Below are 18,013 nucleotides of genomic sequence, written 5' to 3' on the forward strand. Positions count from 1 at the left end.
CCAAAGCCATTGTTTAAAATTGTGATTATAAATATCACAGAATCAATTATGTGATTTATACAATAATTCTAAACATGTACATAATATATATTAAAAACTCTGTTTTGATATAGTCGATTTTAACAAGTCTATGGACTAAAAGTTATTTTTCAATGTAATAGGAAAAACTGTCATTAAAGGAAATACAGGACTAATATAAGTCATGGCACACTAGAGCTGAGGGGGTTGCCTTTTCCTACTCTTCATGGACTCTAGAAAATTCCTCCTACGATGCTGTATTAAATAGATTATTTAAAAATAGTTGCCCTCAGAAGATTTTCTACCCATACAAAGAGACAATAAAAAATAAACTGTTCTTTGAGTTAGACATACTAACATACTCTACATAGAAGTTGAAGGTAAATTTGTCGTCTACTGACGCACGTTTATAGGTTGTAAGCAAATGTATAATTTAGTGTCTATGTTATGCTCAATACTAAGTGCCCTTATCAATTGGACAACATTTGAGTGACACATTTTCATTTTTTGATTTTCGTAGTGCTGGTGACATGCTGGTTCGTGAAGATTTCTTATGTTCAATGTGCCACACGGAGAGAGCTAGCTACCTAACATATAGCTCCTTTGGAGATGGTTTTGGGCTATGTATGTATGTTGGGCAAGATTGGGTAGTGGGAACTACTCCTGAGCCACCCCCCCCAAGGGTTACTTTGTTCTCAGTCCTCCCCGCTCACCTGTTTTTATGGACTGTGTGATTTCAGTACATAGGGTATTACGTGTGTATGGAGAATATGAAGCTATACAGAGTTTAAATATTGAGATGGACCCCAGATCATACATAAACATAGAAATGGCAACATTTCTATAATACAAAATGTGCTAGTTTGCAGACTAGGGCAGAATAAGGAGGGTGTCAATAATACTCAGATTAGAGCTAGTTCCCTAACCCTTGATACACTGTTTGAATTTTCCGCTTTCCTTATAGGATTTCACTCAAGGTGACAATGACAAAACCAAGTGAGGGGCATTTAAGAAATTGCTATTGATCTTCCCATAAGACAATGCATGACTCAAATCTCAAATCATTTCCACTACCAGTCTTTTGATAATTAATGGGTGGTCACAATCACTATCTACATCGTCAGCTAGTCTTCTATAGCAAAATCATGATATCTTAATCTTTCTAATGATAACATCCTACATCACAGCTTCAAAACCATGTTTGAAATTGATTAGTTGTATCCAGTATCCTATTATGAGAGACTAATGCATTGGAACTCACAAATGCAACAGTATTAAACTAGAATAGGTTATAGAATATTGTGTCAGAGAGTTATGTCATAGATTAGTAGTCTTAGACATAAAAACATAAAGAGACCAGAATATCATTTATATATACAATCTATAATCAGACCACTATCCTGTTTTGCAAAAATATAAACCAGTAATAAGAATAAAACCATCACAGAACTAAAGCAGACTAGGGTTTGGTAGTAATAGAGCCATGTTTTTCCCCCCCAGTAAAGTATATGACGCTGACCCCCACTTACAGATGTCAAGAACTAGCAAGGGGAAAAAGGCAGAAGTATGTTTTATCCTTTAATGATAACTGTCTTCTTGGTCACCATTGGAAGAGATGCAGGGTAACCAGGTTATTTAGCACCTTTGGTCTGATTTCAGTGGTTCTAGCTTGTAGTGTCATGCCACAGGGCTGCTAAATCTTAGCTGTCATAGATTAGGTACAATTTCTGCTTTAATTGTGCCTTATCTTGCTTGTGGGGAACATTGTTCACTTAGCATTTCATGGATGGCATATCAAGAGTAATGGAACCACTAACTTATATATAAATGAATAATTGCGTATTGTTCCAGCTCGATTAGAGACACTTAATTTATGCGCCTTTTACTCATCTAGATTCTTGAATCGTGCACCCCACCCTCCTCATCTGCACACTACATCAAACTTTATTGTGAATTCAAAATTATAAATATAATAAACGCTGATTACTCTAATTAATGAAGAAACCATTTCATTCTAATTATTAGTTAGTATGATTATATGTGTATCATATAATGTGAAATAATTTGGCCTATAAGTAGGAATCTATTCATGTACAGCATAAAAAATAGACCTGATAAATATTACCTTTTGTAAAGCATGGCTTTTTGACATGAGCGTCACTTGACTTTGGCCTTCTTTCTTCTCCCGAGAGGTGTCTCATTGGGTGGTCCTCACAGACCCTCATGCTGTCTCTCCTTCCAGCTTCCATTGCCATCTTGTCCCTCATTGCCTTTGCTCTCTCACTCTCTAGGGCAATGGCTTTTTCTAATAATGATAGATTACCCTTAGTCATATCAAAAACGTCTTCTGACCTATCTGAGGTGATGGAGGTAGTATCATCATCTCTTTCATTGCACTCATCCTCTTTAGCGCAACTAGAAAAAGTTCTTGATCTGGGGCTCAATTGTTCTTCAATTCTCATCAAGTTCATCATGTCTGAATAATTCCTGTCAGGTGTTCGATCAGAGTAGTCATCATCTTGCCTAGGCATTCTCATGTTCATATTTTGCTGTTGATTTCTATCATGTGAATTTGTTTCACTAAGTTTCCTGGCCAAGTCAAAACATTGATTCCTCAGGCATTCTAAACTACTCAAACACACTTCCTCATCACTCTCCTCCACCATTTTCTCTGAATGTCCATTGTTCATTGGCTTCCCTAATGTTACATAGTTCATATTCCTTGAATCTTCCTGGGAAGATGAAATGTCCATGTAGTTTCTATCATTGAGGTTATCTGAAAGGACCACACCATGCCCTTGAGCCAGCAGTTTAAGGGAGTCCACTGTTTCCCTAACCACATCACTGTCCAAGTCTAAGCTAAGCTCTGTTTTCCTCCCCATAATTTCATTTTTGTCACTGTCGTCTTCCATACTGTTTGAAGTATTGCTGTTCATTTCAGATTCTGTCCTGGCTCTGTACGCTGCATCCTCAGCAATTTTGCCAAGATTCAGCAATGACTTGGCCACCAGTTCATCATAATTATCATATTCATCATTATTGTTATCATCCTTTTCTGTGTCGTGCATTATTCGACCACCGTGACAATCCATGGGATGATGGTCTAAAATAACAAACAGAAAAACATAGCTAGAACATTGATTGCCATTGTGATATAATAGATAGGATGTAGGACTCAATTAAAGAGCTTTACATTGATTTACACTGGGTGCAACAACCATTACACAAAGATGTAGGACTCCTTTTTTGTGTGTTTTACTACGTACTTCAGTAGTGTGTAGCTGACAGAACACCTACTCCTCTCCAAAATTGTGTAACTTGTGTATCACGTGACATCTGGTTAGGAAGTCAGACCAACTGATGCCTTGCCAAGCTTGGCTCATCCACCCCTACTTGGTTGTGTGGCGTTGTCAGTGTTAACACTTAATATAATGTACCTTTATACATAAGCACGCTTACTTTTGATTGTGTGCAGAAAATAGATATGATATAGATATGGAATGATATCATGTGTTTCATTTACAGGTTCTTAATGTTTACAAACCAATTACTGCACCATGCAATATTTAATTAGAAACCGATATAAATATATTAATTAACTTAAATTGGATAAATGTATCAATTGTTGTTGTGTTTTGTAAAAGCCACCAAGCAGGCTTAATGGTATATTTTCAGTTACTTGCCTTAGTTCATTGTTTTATTGTGGCTATCCCATTCTATAATAATTACAATAATTTGCCTGACCTCTTGGTCCCAGTAGCTTCCTCTTTTTTTGCATATGTTTAAATATTTATATCTTGTATTGTAATTAGTGCAGACCTCAAGAGATAGGAGGTAGGTTAAATCGCCTTGGATGTCTCTAGCATATTAAATTATGAGGAAGTTCTTAAGCATACAAAAAGTATGAACGTCTGTAACATCAAACACACCTTGAACAAAATAAATTCATATAAAATGAATTGGGTTGACAAATTATGTTACAAATAGTAAATGATAAAACAATTAAGTTAAGTTATTCCATGGTAACTGTAGCAAAAAAAAATATATTCAAATGGCACCATAGGCTGTATTCAATGATAAACTAACATAATTTTCCCAGATATTGCAGTAATAATATAAATATCCCTTTATAAATGTCAGTAACTTACAATACACATGAAAGCAGCAGAGGCTGGACAATCCTTTGTAGTATTTAGGAAATAAGCTATTTATTTTTTTACTACACACATTTTTGAAGGGGCCACTATGGAATTGATCAACGGAATTGGATGGCGCTATATAAAACAATAAATAATAATAATAATGTATTTTTTAGTAGCCCTGGTTACATGGCTTTTGAGACCTGTACAGCCCTGCATTTGCCGCAGAAATGGTATCCTTAACATTTGCTTTGAGTAGTACTTGAGTTCTGGGGTAGGGGGTGTACATTAAGATATGGGGTGCATTGCACATTAAACTGGAAAAGTCAGTAAAACTTACTCTACCAGCTTACAATTATGGTAGGCAGAAGAGGAAAACATTTAACTTCAATGCATTAGGCATTCAGAACTCAAAGAGTGCATACACTATTCTAGCTTTGATTACAAATGTTAAAGAAATGGTAGATGTAACAAGATATACTTCCCTGAACTGTCAAGTGTCGTACTGATAAGGGGAGAAGAGATTTAAAAAATAGAAGAAAAGCCACATTTTATATGGAAACAGCGCCATTCGCCCTGTACTTTCTCTGTCAAAACGTTGGGTAACTGTAGTGTACTCTTGATCTGAGACTGTAAACTACTGCAATGAATATATATTTTTTTATTTAAATTTCATGAGAATATATATATATATATATATATATATCCTACCAACATCTTCCAAGTAAGAGTTAGAGTAATGCGTAGATCTGGCTATCCGTCTGTAACTGGAATAATAAGCTAGAGTAAAGGAGAGGGCTGTTTATTCTCAGTACCTGGGTCTATGTCTCTCCTATGTGGTGGCAATGGTACTAACTGTACCAGATTTACTTCATTCCAGTGTATGCTTATCAACTCGTGAGTCATAAAAAACATTTCATCACCTTGTAAAGCTACAACTTTATACTTTGTTGTATCAGCTGATCTTCATAAATGTAGCAATGTTTAATTAGATAATCCATATGCACAATGGGAATCAATTAAGATGATCACGCAATTGGAAATGTAGCTACATTGGCTTCATCCCAAGTGGACTCCTTCATAAATGGACAGTTATCCAGACATCCATCCATGGTCTTCATGCTTTCCTCAAATTACTCATCCCACAAATCTTCCTCTCTTACAGGTATGATTATTACATCTGATTGACGCCTAAACCCCTCATCTCCCCTCATCTTCCACTGCAACCCCTTCTTTACACCTGGTAGGATTATCACATATTGCTTCTGATCCATCCCTGAACTCCTCATCTCCTGCCTTAACCCCTTTAAACCTGATCTTATTATCACATATTGCATCGGATCCACCCTGAACCCTCATCCCCTGCTTTCATACATGCACTACCCCTTCCTCTGGAATTCCCTACCTTGTTCTGTCAGACTTCCTCCCTTTATACGCAAATTTCAACTTGTTATTGTGTTTTATTTTATATTGTTTTACGGAATCTGCTGCCGCCATATAAATAAATGTAATGTAATTGCATTACTGCTACCTTCTCAAAACAATAGAGAAAAGGACTTATGATTGTGACAAAATGTCTATTATTATAAAGAAACAATACTTGCATCTGGTGTTTCAAAAGTCCCTCCTCTGCTTCAAATATTTGAATTAAACGCATCAAGGAAAGCAGAACACATCTAGCGGATTAAAAGTCTACTGTATATGGCCATCAAAATCAAAAAAATGTATGTTATGATATAATAAATGTGTCAGTGACATCACCTGCTCCCAAGAGAGAAAGAAAATTGAAAACACTGAAAAAATAAACTTTTATTGGAATTTCTTTGATCTATATTATGCACATCTCATGGACACCCATGGAAGCTCTTTTAAATAAGGAAGAACTTGAAATGTATATTTTTTAATTTTCAGAATTTGTTGGATATTTTAATTAACCTTCAGTGTCAGTGAGGACAATTGTCTTCTATTGAGAGTTTAGAATGAATGAATACATGACCAGGTGGAGAACACGTCAAAATACAGGAAATTATGAGGTCTACAGAAAATACTAACAGTGACGTCCATGCACAATTTTTTGGGAATCGAATATAATTTCTGTAGTAATTTCTTCCGTGCGCCAAACTCATGCTGTCTGCACTATGAAGACTTTGTTAAAGAATCCACGTGGAAAATAATACAGAGATTCAGAAAGTCTTCTTTAACATTTAAAGATCTTACATTTCTAAACTTTTTTGACTTGTAAACTAAGTCCATACAACATGACAACATGGCTTGTATAAATGTACTAGTTATTAAGACAGGATAAGCTTTTAGTACTGTAAGTGTTAAAAGGTGTCTCCCTTATGTCTCCGGTTTCTAAAGGTATCAATAAATCTGCTTTGTTCTACAGCTGATGGTCGTGCGGGCCTAAAATATATCCACCTACAGATTACAAGAATCTCTACCCTTCTATACAACCCACAAAATAATGACTCATAAATAATCAGCATTCAGTTTTTCTATACAAAACTTTGTAGCATAAATAAACTTTCCTGGTTCCCCCGATATTGAGACATACAAAACATCGCTAGTTGCCCTTATTGCTTATAAAGAGGTTATGAGGGCCTATAACTGTATCAAATTTAATAGACTGCACGCAATCTAAGGCAAATGTGTGCCGATTACATGAAATCCTCCAAAATTACATAACATTTTTGACAGGTACCATGCTTTAAAAGTAACATAAGAGAACAACATATGGGAATAAAATAATGATGATATATTGTAGACTTTCTTTAATAGACTCTATGGTCCCTGATTTTTTTTTTACCATTAACTCTTAGCTGCCCATATGAATGGGGCAGCTTTCAATCCTCTAAGCGTTATCCCTTTGAAACTGTTTTGATTCTTCTATTTTTGAAGAGGTGGCATAATGCTGAAATGTTTGTTATTTCTTGTTCTCCACCTGCCATCGTATCTACTGGTAGGACCACTAAATTGACTGGTTAGTAAATTATTACCAAGTTTCTAAAATTAATTTAATTCTGAGAGTTTTTGGATGCCATAGACTGTTCCTAATTATACTCGTGTACTTATTTATTATGTTTTGTATTATACATCTTCTCTTTTAGTTTTCCTTTCCTGAAACAGGTTTGTATTCCTGAAACTTGGTAAATACAATTATAAATATGTATTCATACGTTCAGCTCAAATGTTTTTTGATTACAGATGCACCCAAATAGTAAAGAACATTTTAAAAAAAGAGGACAGCTGCAACAACATAGCCTGTAAAGACTCCTCAAAAGCTTCAAAAAATAAAAGAATACCAAATGCGCTTGGCACACCTTCCTAATTAAACTAGTTTTTGCAGTGCATTCATCATTAATGTCAATGCAATGAGTTGTATTAAAATTGAGAAACTTGCTTCAATATCTAGTTGCAGTACTCCAAGCAGACTGAAGGGGGCATTGTTGCCTTTCTTTTGATCTGTACAGTTGAAGTTATATTATTCTAGAATCTGAGATGACCTCTTGTATGAAGTTTCACACTTAACCATCCACACTGTAAAAACCTGATATGCAATATTCATCAATGTGCATTACCAAGATTAATTTGCAAATCAGAACCCTTAACATAACCTATTTTAACGCACATCGGAGTATTAAAGCAGTGGATTGGATTTTTACCAGTTTAACCCATGACATAAGCTGTTGACTGTATTGCACTTATAACAATATTATATGCAACTTTTATATACTTATATTTTATACTTCTGATATTCCATAGTATTATTTTTTTTTATTAATTTGCATTCTGTCCTGTATCCTTTGCAGGGAATTGTTATAAATGTGTTGCTGTTATGCAAAAGCAACAATTTACCCTTTATTTGGCTGTAAATACTCCTTAGAAATGTAAAAAGATATATATTGACGTATTATATTTATTCTGGCATCTGCAGGGCAAATTATAGCATGTTATTTATATGCCTTCTAGCGCACATGGGCTCTTAAGGATATTTTCATTACATTGCTATTAATATTTCTTAACTGTTCCCACAAAAATATTTTTCACAATAGGTGCCAAAAACCATTCAAGTATATCAAACAAAAATGTGAATATGTATTTGCTAGACAGGTAACAATGGAAATGTATTGAACATATTGCATTAAAAATATTTTACAAAGAAATTGTATTACGGCCTCCTTGTTTTTCTCCACGGGGCAGGTTTGGCAACTCCAATTTTATGGACACTGGCACATCAGGAATCTGAGTGGATCGCACAAATGTGGCACTGCTGGGTTCATTTGGAGCCCATAAAGGGGAGTGAATATAGTCAGGGGAAGTGAAGCCGATACAGCTTGATTCACTGATAATGGTAAAATGGCCCCTAAAGCTAAAAATATGATAGGGCATCGTTTTTAGACAAAGCGATATTGTTACATAAAAACAATGAAGAACAAAAACAGACTATAAAATTATCAAATTATAACAGTGAAAAGCAGGAGGCGAGACTTCTGTCTGAAGCAGCACACTAATGAGGGATGTTTCTAGGTTGCTAAAAAGATCAAGGACTAGAACCCTTGGCGAGATGTAACAGCATTGTAACAGCTATTTTAAGCGCATTATGACATATATGGAATTAATTTATATTTGTTTCAGAAGATAGAGATCAATCAAGAGTTTAGATTATTATTAGCAAGCTAACACCTATGCAAATCACAACAGCTTCAGTTCCTCCCAAGGCCAATGTGTGGGATTACATGTGAATTTGTGTGATGATGTCACTGAAATCACAGGGAACTGCAGGAAACCAGTTATGCGCCAATTGACTTCATTTGCTGTTGTAATACTAACATTACATAATATTTGATCACCAACTCAAAAAACTCTCGCCTCCATCTTAAAAACATTGCCCACATCCGTCCCTTCCTAACACAGCATGCCACTAAGGCTCTTGTCCATGCCCTGATTATCTCCCGTCTTGATTACTGTAACTCTGTCTTAGCTGATCTCCCTCTTAACCGTCTCACCCCTCTACAATCCACCATGAATGCTGCTGCCAGACTTATCTTCCTCTCACATCGCTTTACTAACGTCTCTCCCCTCTGCCAGTCTCTTCACTGGCTGCCTGTGCGCTTCAGGATTCATTTCAAAATCATCACTCTTACGTTCAAAGCCCTTCACAGTGGTTCCCCTCCCTACATCTCCTCACTCATCTCTAAATACACTCCTAACCGGTCTCTCCACTCATCCAATGAGCTCCTTCTATCCTCTCCTCTGATTTCTAGCTCGCATGCGCGCTTACAAGATTTCTCAAGGGCTGCCCCTATCCTCTGGAATGCCCTCCCCTGGTCTATCCGCCTCTCCCCCTGCCTTTATTCCTTCAAAAAATCCCTCAAGACCCACTTCTTTAAGAATGCTTACAACATAGCACATTAACGCCCTCCCATATTCCTTTAGCTCACCTTTCCTAGTCCCTCTCCTGCAATACTTATACTAGTGTGGCTGCTCCATCCCTAACAACGGCACTTTTACCTATTGTGTAATACAACCCAACTCCCACTAGACTGTAAGCTCGTTTGAGCAGGGCCCTCCTCACCTGTTGTCTCTGTTAGTCAGTTTGTTATGTTACATACTACTTGTTATGTCCTGTCTACCCATTGTACAGCACTACGGAATTTGATGCCGCTATATAAAACAATAACTAATAATAATGTTATGTCCTTAAGACTCTGTGTGCCTTACATAGTGCCTCTACATTAAATACACAACAGGACTACTAAACCATTTGTTCAAGGCAAGAACAAAGCGCTCCTGGAGTCATTGCTGAATTACATCAAAGTAGTGCTCCTACTGCATCCATGGACGAGTGTTACACGCATGGACACGTAGCACAAAGAAACTGTGTTTCTCAACAATTAGATTCCAAGACAACAAAGCTAACAGTTTACCAAACTGTAGATAATGTAGGAAATGTTTATTCTGCAAGATCCCACAGCAGCAGAACCCTCGTGTTTCTGAGAATTGCATTATTAACAGCAGAAATGATGCAGAACAGTACAATATTTTCGGAAAATAGTTCACTTGAACTTATTGTCTTTTAGTATGTACCTGTCACAGCTGGCGGGTTATTTGCCTTTGGCTGTCAAATAGTCCTGGAATTGTATAACAAAGTCATTAATTCTTGGGAGTTTGGTCAGATGATGATGATGGCACCAAAATCCCAGAATGTATCAGTTGAATAGTGTTTAGTAAGAGGAATTTAAAGAAATAAAGCTGGGCCTATGATTGTAAATGGATAATTAATTAATATTCTGGTAATAAATTAACCCCCATGGCCATAATTTTATATATTGGGGTTGGGGTACTTAGCCAATGTGACCTATGTCCATAAGAAGGAAAAACTATGTCTTGTATATGTTACAATGCATCATCGCTGCTGGAGGTTTTAAGATAAACTAATTTAACAAAACATTTACTTTTTAAGAGTGTGGCGATCATGGAAACACTATATTTTATAATTATCTCTTAAAGCATTATGACTCGTATAAGTATTACGATATACCAAATTAACCAAACATTTTCTTTTAGGAGACTCCAGTGGAGTTTTCTCCTTAGTCAATTGGGGTATTGGTTAATTAAAATATATATATAAACAAAAACATAGACCATCTTCTTGCCTCTCCATGTCCATGAACACAACCTTTTGAATGTATCTCTAAATCTTTAACATTATACATCGCAAGCCAGTGATGTTTGTTCTTTGCATAATAACTTTTTTTGCCATTTTTTGATTAACCACATTGCTCTAATATTAGTTTTTCTCTTTTTACAAATCCTAACATATGAAAGCACTGTCAATAATTGTATTTCGCTAGATTATTGGTAGTGTTTACTTATTTAAAAATATATGTATATATTGCAAACAAATAATTTAAAAGATTGTAAAGTCTGACTCAGCAGAGATATGTCAGCAAAGCCTTCATTTTCTGGCAACAGGTTTGAGATTGTATAAGTCCCTTGAAATCACTTACGCGAAAAGTGTAGACATTCAGAGATAGGCTGCGAATAGTTGGCTTCCAAGGGTTTCCCTCATGTACAATAACTTACACTGGCAAGCTGTCCAATGTCCCATGCCTTGACCCCTTTTAGCCCTATTATCAATCTTTAATTCCATACTAAATCAATGGACCCTTCCTCTCCAATACTGTAAATGCAAGATATTTCATTTCACAAATACCTTAATCATTACCTTGTTCTTCTTCCTCATCATCCTCTTCTTCATCTTCATCGTCGTCTTCATCTATTTCATCTCCTTCTTCTTCCTCCTCCTCCTCCTCCTCTTCCTCTACTTCTTCTTCATCATCTCTTTCTACTTCGTCATCTTCCTCATCTTCCTGGTCATCATTGTCTTCTGAGTATTCCTCATCCTCGCCTTTCTCATCCATCTCCTCTGTCCCATCTGTTTCATAGCACTCATCTACAGAGGAGTTATCTGCTTTTGCAGAGAAGGATTTTCTTTTAGGAGCTGGCTCTTGTGGTTTATTATCTTGTGTTTTCCTCTTCTTAGCCAAAGGACAGCCATAAACACTAAAAAAAAATAAAAACAATAATAAATTGAATTTCATCATGAACATCACTCCTGTCCCTACTAGTTTTGATACATCAATTTTGTCTGACCGAATCTGCCATATTTGCAAGACAACTCCTTAATATGATATAAAATAGCAGGTTAGTATCCTGAGCAGACAGAACTCATCAAAATAAAAGTGAGTGCATACCCCCAACACTTCAGATGTCCAAATCGGGACAAAAGAGCCCCCTCATGGGACTCAGCTTCAGTGTCGCAAAGTTGCCAAGTGGGGGCTGCAATGGGCATATGAGCTACTAACAGCACAGCCATCCATTGATTTTGAAGCTCTTTCACTGGTCAGAGGATATCAGAGGATCTCCCCAACCGGTCCATGATGCCTACTGCATGCAAAAGCTGGAACTTGGAGCAAGAGCTCATACCAAATAGGCTAAAAAGTACATATTTTAATTTACAAACACAACCTTTTGTATTCTATTTACTTTAAAAGAAAATTATTATAAACATTTTAGTTGACCTTGTCATTGTTTTACCACATATTGATTTTGAATCTCCTACCACCTTGCTTCCACCATGGCTTTATACAATGTAAGATATTTACAGACAGTTTTCAGAAATGCTCGACTGAAAGAAAACTCAGTTTTGAACATTTAAGCCTTGGGGAAATTTTCATGACGGGAAGAAATACACACACATAGATGTCACAATAAGTTACTTCTGGTCCAACGCGTTTGACATGGATCCCTCATCTGTCTGGGTTTACTTACTGCTGCCTCTACACAGGTTCCAGTTAGTCCTTTTGCGTCCATACATGTCATATTCATACTATATTTATATACTTTATTGGTTGATTAGGTTTTGGGTCTTGAAGAAAAAGTGTCTGAAATTATGCAATCATGGAGCTGGAAAAAAAATATTTTCTATATACTGTTTTATTACCAGACTGGCATGTTTTAAAAGATACACTTAGTCTAGTGTCCTTACAGAGGAGAGGTCTTAATGATCCCACTAAAAATAGTATCTTCGAAGGAGTGGTGTAGTATGTGTCTATCACTAAATAACTAATTTTCTAATCCTCAAAATAAAATCCAAAAAACAACCCTCCCAAACACCGTATTTATGAAATGATTAAAATATATGCTCAATTCCTTCATAGTAGCTCCAAAAATCATTAATTAATCATAAGTAGACCTCATTAAATGTAAGGTCAGAGACCCCTGCGTTTCACATTGATCCATCCCTCAACTGACTCAAAATGCCAGATCTGAGAAAACCAACAACCTCACGATACAGTCTGACTGATTAACAGATATACAGCCAGGGGCATAAATAGAAACCACATTACCCTGGTGCAAAAATTGCCCTGGGCCCTCAACTTTACCAAGCAACATGTCCCACAGTGGTAGCTTTACCACTAAACAGTTTGCCAGTGCCAACTGTGTCCCGAAACATCTTGTCTGTGCCATCTTAGCCCCAAACAGCCTATGCGAGCCGTCTTTTCCCCAGCTTGTCTAAGCTATCTTTGTCCCCAAACACATTTCCTGTGCCACCTTAGCCCCCCAAACAGGTTGCATTTGCCATCTTAGCTCTTAAACTGCTTAAATGTGGGACCTTGGCCTCCAAACTGCTTGCCTGCGTCTCCCTCCGTGCAGACTGATCCAGCATGCATGAAACAGATGTGATGTGACATTCTGCATGCTGAATCAGATTCAGACAGTGTGAAGGACTTTGAGAGATCATCCAGGTGCTAGCCACAGTTAGCGTATTTTGAAGGGGCAGCCCCCTTGAGTGAAGGGCAGCTGTGACCCCTGCGATCATGATTGTTAGGCCCCTGTACAGCAGGACTCACAGCTTAAATGACATATTTTTGAAGTCAATTAATTTTTTCCTTCCAGGGAGAACTTTTCTTTCTCAATATCATGAATTTAGATTGCCCTCAGAAGAGATCTTACATACTCTATAGGAGACATGGATTTAAAAATGTATACAGCGGGTATGTAAAGTTCAAATGAGGACAAGCTGATGATAAATGTAAGTCTTCCTTTCTTTCCAGCCGCCAACTGCATATGTAGCTCATAAATATTTTCCCATACCAATCATTTTGCCAAATATCACCCGCTGTAACAGACAAAGGCAGATAGATGATTAATTAATTAATGAGCCTATTAATGATTTTGTTTAATTGCATAGAAGCTACATTTTCATATTTATTAAACCATCACATTAAATAATGTTTTTTGTAGTATCTGTAGTAGTATATAAACAACTTCATCACTAAAATGTTATCATTGAAAGAAATACCCAAAATACTGACAATAATGCATCAAATAATTCTTAGTATTTTACGGCTCAGACACTAAGAAATTCCGATTTAATGATGCCTGAAAATGCTTACTGTGTATAAGCAATGTAAAAACAATTTCTGCCTTAATAGATTTTATTCTTTGATCTGACAGATTCCGTGTTACATTCCTGTTTTAATAAGCACCACAATGTATGACGTCTCCTCTGCATGTGTTATACTTTATTCTTCCTACAAAATGAGGTCTTAAATCCATGTCAGAAGAAAGCTTGAGTTCTTAGCGCACGTATTAGAATCTTTCCTGGCAGTAGCAATAAATGCTTAAGATCGGGTTAAATATAATATTCTTATATGTAACAGATATAGTAAGCAGGGGGTGGGCATAGTCAAACACCAGAGACCCAGGGAAGCAGGAATACCTGTCACAAAAAGAGGTTGCCATTCACCTATTTAGCAAATCAAATGGGTGGCTACAGGATCCTTGTGATAACCAGAGAAAAGCCATTGGTATTTGCAGAATGAAGAATAATATGACAGGGGCTGTTCTGTTGCATCATAAACATGTGTTCAGTGAAATTGAGGTAATAAAATAAGTGGCCTTTCGAAACACCATTATAATTAAAGTAACCAGAGGCGTACCCAGGGCAGATCTGTATGTGTCACCCCCCAAAAAAATTAATGTTGGCAAGGATATTTATTTCACAAATTTGTATGTTAACTGAAAAAAACTAGGAATCTGAAAAAATAAATTAACTTATCAATAAATAACATTTACTGAACAGATTTGGTACAGCGTAACTCCCCTCACAATACACGACGCCAGACATTGATGTGGTAGGCTTCTGCTCCTAAAACAGCCTGCATGTGCCACTGCTGCCCCTTTAGCAGCCTACTTGTGCCAACGCTTCCCCTGAAACAGCCTGCCAGTCCCATTTCTGCCCCTAAACACTCACTCACTCACTTCATTCATTCACACGTTAAGCCTCCCCCACCCCCTTATCTCTCTTGCAGATTTCACTGGCCTGGAGGCAGGTCGAGCATCACTGGGTCCGTGCAGATGTCGATGTTTTCCAACGGCCGCCTAACTCTGGCTCGCAGCTTACTGCTGTGGCGCCCACGCACTGTGAGGAAACTCTTTTCCCGCCCAGGGGGAGAAAAAGGGTTTTCTCACACAATGTGCGCGATAGGCAGCCATCGCAGCACCCCCCCTGATGAGTGGCACCCAGATCGGACTGCCCCCCTTAAGGTTTGCTACTGATCTCACATACAAGAGGGTTTGGGATGAAAGTTGGAGGCTGCAGGGAAAAGGTCAAGTTAATCAAACCTTCATCTAACTCATGGAGTTTAAAAAAAGAAAGGAGGATCCCCATTTTCCCTCTATTAATTTTTTATCCTTTTTTAACTCATCTACTGGTAAGCAGTCTGATCTTGTTTAAAGAAATACAGCAAAAAAACAAATGAAAACATCTTATATGTTGGTTAAAGTGCAGGAAGTTATTATTGGTAAGCAGAGTGATGTATCTTAGTTAGGATATGACATCATATCTCATCATACTGCAGTTTAAGGATGTGAGGTGGAAAGCAGGTTCATTATGGAGAGCGTGCCAGCCAGGCACAGCGCCCAATAGTAGCTCCCAGGCGACTAGATAACTTTGTTAATGCTCAGCACATGACACAATGTTATAATATTTAAGTCCATCAATTATCTGCAGAATTACTAAAGTTCTAAAAAATATTTAATAGAAAAAAAAATAATAATAATCATACAAACAAGAAGCAGATATATTAAGGCCTAGGCTGACAAGAATGTCCAGTTGGGGTGGCAGTCCTCCTGATGGAAAAAATGGTGTGCTGCTTACAATGGAGATCTCTGATCTCCCCAACCAGCCTATTTCCACTGTGCAGACTGTGCCAAGAGTTGCCCTGGGTCAGGCTTAGGCAACACCAAGGGTATATAAGCCAATAATTAAAACCTCAAAACCACCCAAAACTCACTGAGTAGCTGACTACCTATGGCTCTGACCTAGTAGGGGTCACCTCTACCAGTTGCTCATTCATCTTTAAAGCAAGTGCACACTGGAAGGGGTGCCAGAGACATAGTTTGTCTAGGGTGCTTGCAACCCTGGGACTGGCACTGAAAGCAAACACCATTAACTTAATAAAACTCGTTATTAGCTTAATAGAATGACCAAGGGGGAGAGATATATTTTACATACATTTTAATAGTATTGCTTTTAACATATTAGCAGGCTCCATACATCAGATACTATTGTACACTGGCATTAAATGAAGGCACTCTTCAGTTTACCTGCTTTTAGGCAGATGAGATTAATTTTGTAGAAAGTCTCTTTTCACATACATTAACAATAAAGGTCAGTCAAGTAAAAACAGGAAATGGGAATGGCAGCTAGCAGATTGGAGGATAATTAAGGCTTCAGTCACTAAATGGAAGTGCGTGTTAGAATCTGGTACATTTACCTAGCTTGTTAGCATGGCATATGAATAGAACTGGACATGTATTTGAAATGAGAGCATACTGAAGCATCTAGGGGTACATGAAATATATGATGATGTTAGAATTGATTGATAAATAGCTTGTATGCCATGTTATACCCTGCAGCTGGTCTGTACTCCAGAAAAGTTGGTGCAAAAATGTCATCGATGCATCTTTATAATTGTCATAAGAAGCCATACTTTGGAGATGCTTCATGATGTAGTTCATGAAGCATCCCCAAAAATCCCCCCAAATTTTTAGTATATCATCATATAAACAGCGGGGAACACATCTGTAAGACGGGTGTATTCCCTAAACTGCAAGCTTGAGGTAGTTTGCAGGATTGATAAACACTCCTAGTCCTTGACTTCCCTCTGCAATATGAACAATCCCAGTGAGCTTCTCCTGCAAGAAGGGCTGAACAAGGTCTGCATACCTTTCTGAAAGTTATCTCATTGATGTAACTATGCAGGGCTAGTGACTAATGTATTCTAATGATTTATAGTCCATAGTAATATCAGAGCATTAGAAAGTTAGTCTTCCATAACTCAACTTTAGTGAATGCAACTAAAAATCCAACTGGTCCATCAGGGTTTATTTGACATAAACCTTGAGTTTCTGCATGGCACTGTAACAACAAATGATGGAAATAGATATCTGCCGTGCTAAAGGTTTTTTATTAGTATAATGGCATGTTTATGTTAAAGTACTTACAGAGTTCTTTATTGAGGAGGCTGCCAGGAACACTATACTGACCCTTTAATGGTTAGTAACTCATTACCAAACCCTCTGGACAGAGGTGCAGTTTGTACCCATCAGGACCAGATATTAAGTGAGAGATTTCACCAGGCTCCATTACAACACAAGCATCCAGTTAAAGACACACATGCTGAATGTCCTAGGAGGTTGAGCTCCTCTACAGTATATCTATATGCTCCCATATCCAAGTACTCTCCTAAGCACTCTCACTGCTCCCATGACTTGCGTCTCCCTCCTACCATTACTATACCTACCTACTTGCGTATTCAGGATTTTGCTCTCGAATTCTCTGCACTACTGTGGACTTCCCTACCCTATTCTATCAGGCTTTCTCTAATTATAAACACTCACTAAAAACCCACCAATCTGAGAACCGTACAATCTTCCCTCCTCAACCAGCATTCTAAAGAAGCTATCCCCCATGCCAACCTGCAAGAACAACATAGGGTTCTCCATACTGCACCAGCTACAATTGAATTATCCACATCCAATCAGTCCTCTCCTACTGTCTCACTTCCCCTTAACCAACAGATAGATTGTAAGCTTGCAAGAACAGGACCCTCTTCTCCTTCTGTATGTTTTAACATGTGTTAGTGTTACTGCCATTGAATTTGTAAAATATTTTCCATATTGTTCCATATTGTAACAGTGCTAGGGAATCTGCTGGCGCTATATAAATAATGGTAATGTGATGACTTACTTCAAGTTAAACATGATGTAGCCATTTGCAC

At 37.4% G+C, this 18,013-nt stretch overlaps 1 protein-coding gene across 1 annotated transcript in view; it reads right to left on the minus strand.

The window, feature by feature from the left end:
- Positions 1 to 18,013, minus strand: part of MYT1L (myelin transcription factor 1 like) — a 172,516-nt gene that overhangs the window by 35,106 nt on the left and 119,397 nt on the right. The window contains exons 8-9 of the mRNA XM_053460856.1: positions 11,389 to 11,726; positions 2,144 to 3,121 (exon numbers count right to left, since the gene is read on the minus strand). Of these exons, the coding sequence (XP_053316831.1) occupies positions 2,144 to 3,121; positions 11,389 to 11,726 (1,316 nt within the window). The remainder of the gene's footprint in view (positions 1 to 2,143; positions 3,122 to 11,388; positions 11,727 to 18,013) is intronic.

This window comes from Spea bombifrons, chromosome 3 (genome assembly GCF_027358695.1).
Source record: "Spea bombifrons isolate aSpeBom1 chromosome 3, aSpeBom1.2.pri, whole genome shotgun sequence".
NCBI classification, from domain to species: Eukaryota; Metazoa; Chordata; class Amphibia; order Anura; family Pelobatidae; genus Spea; species Spea bombifrons.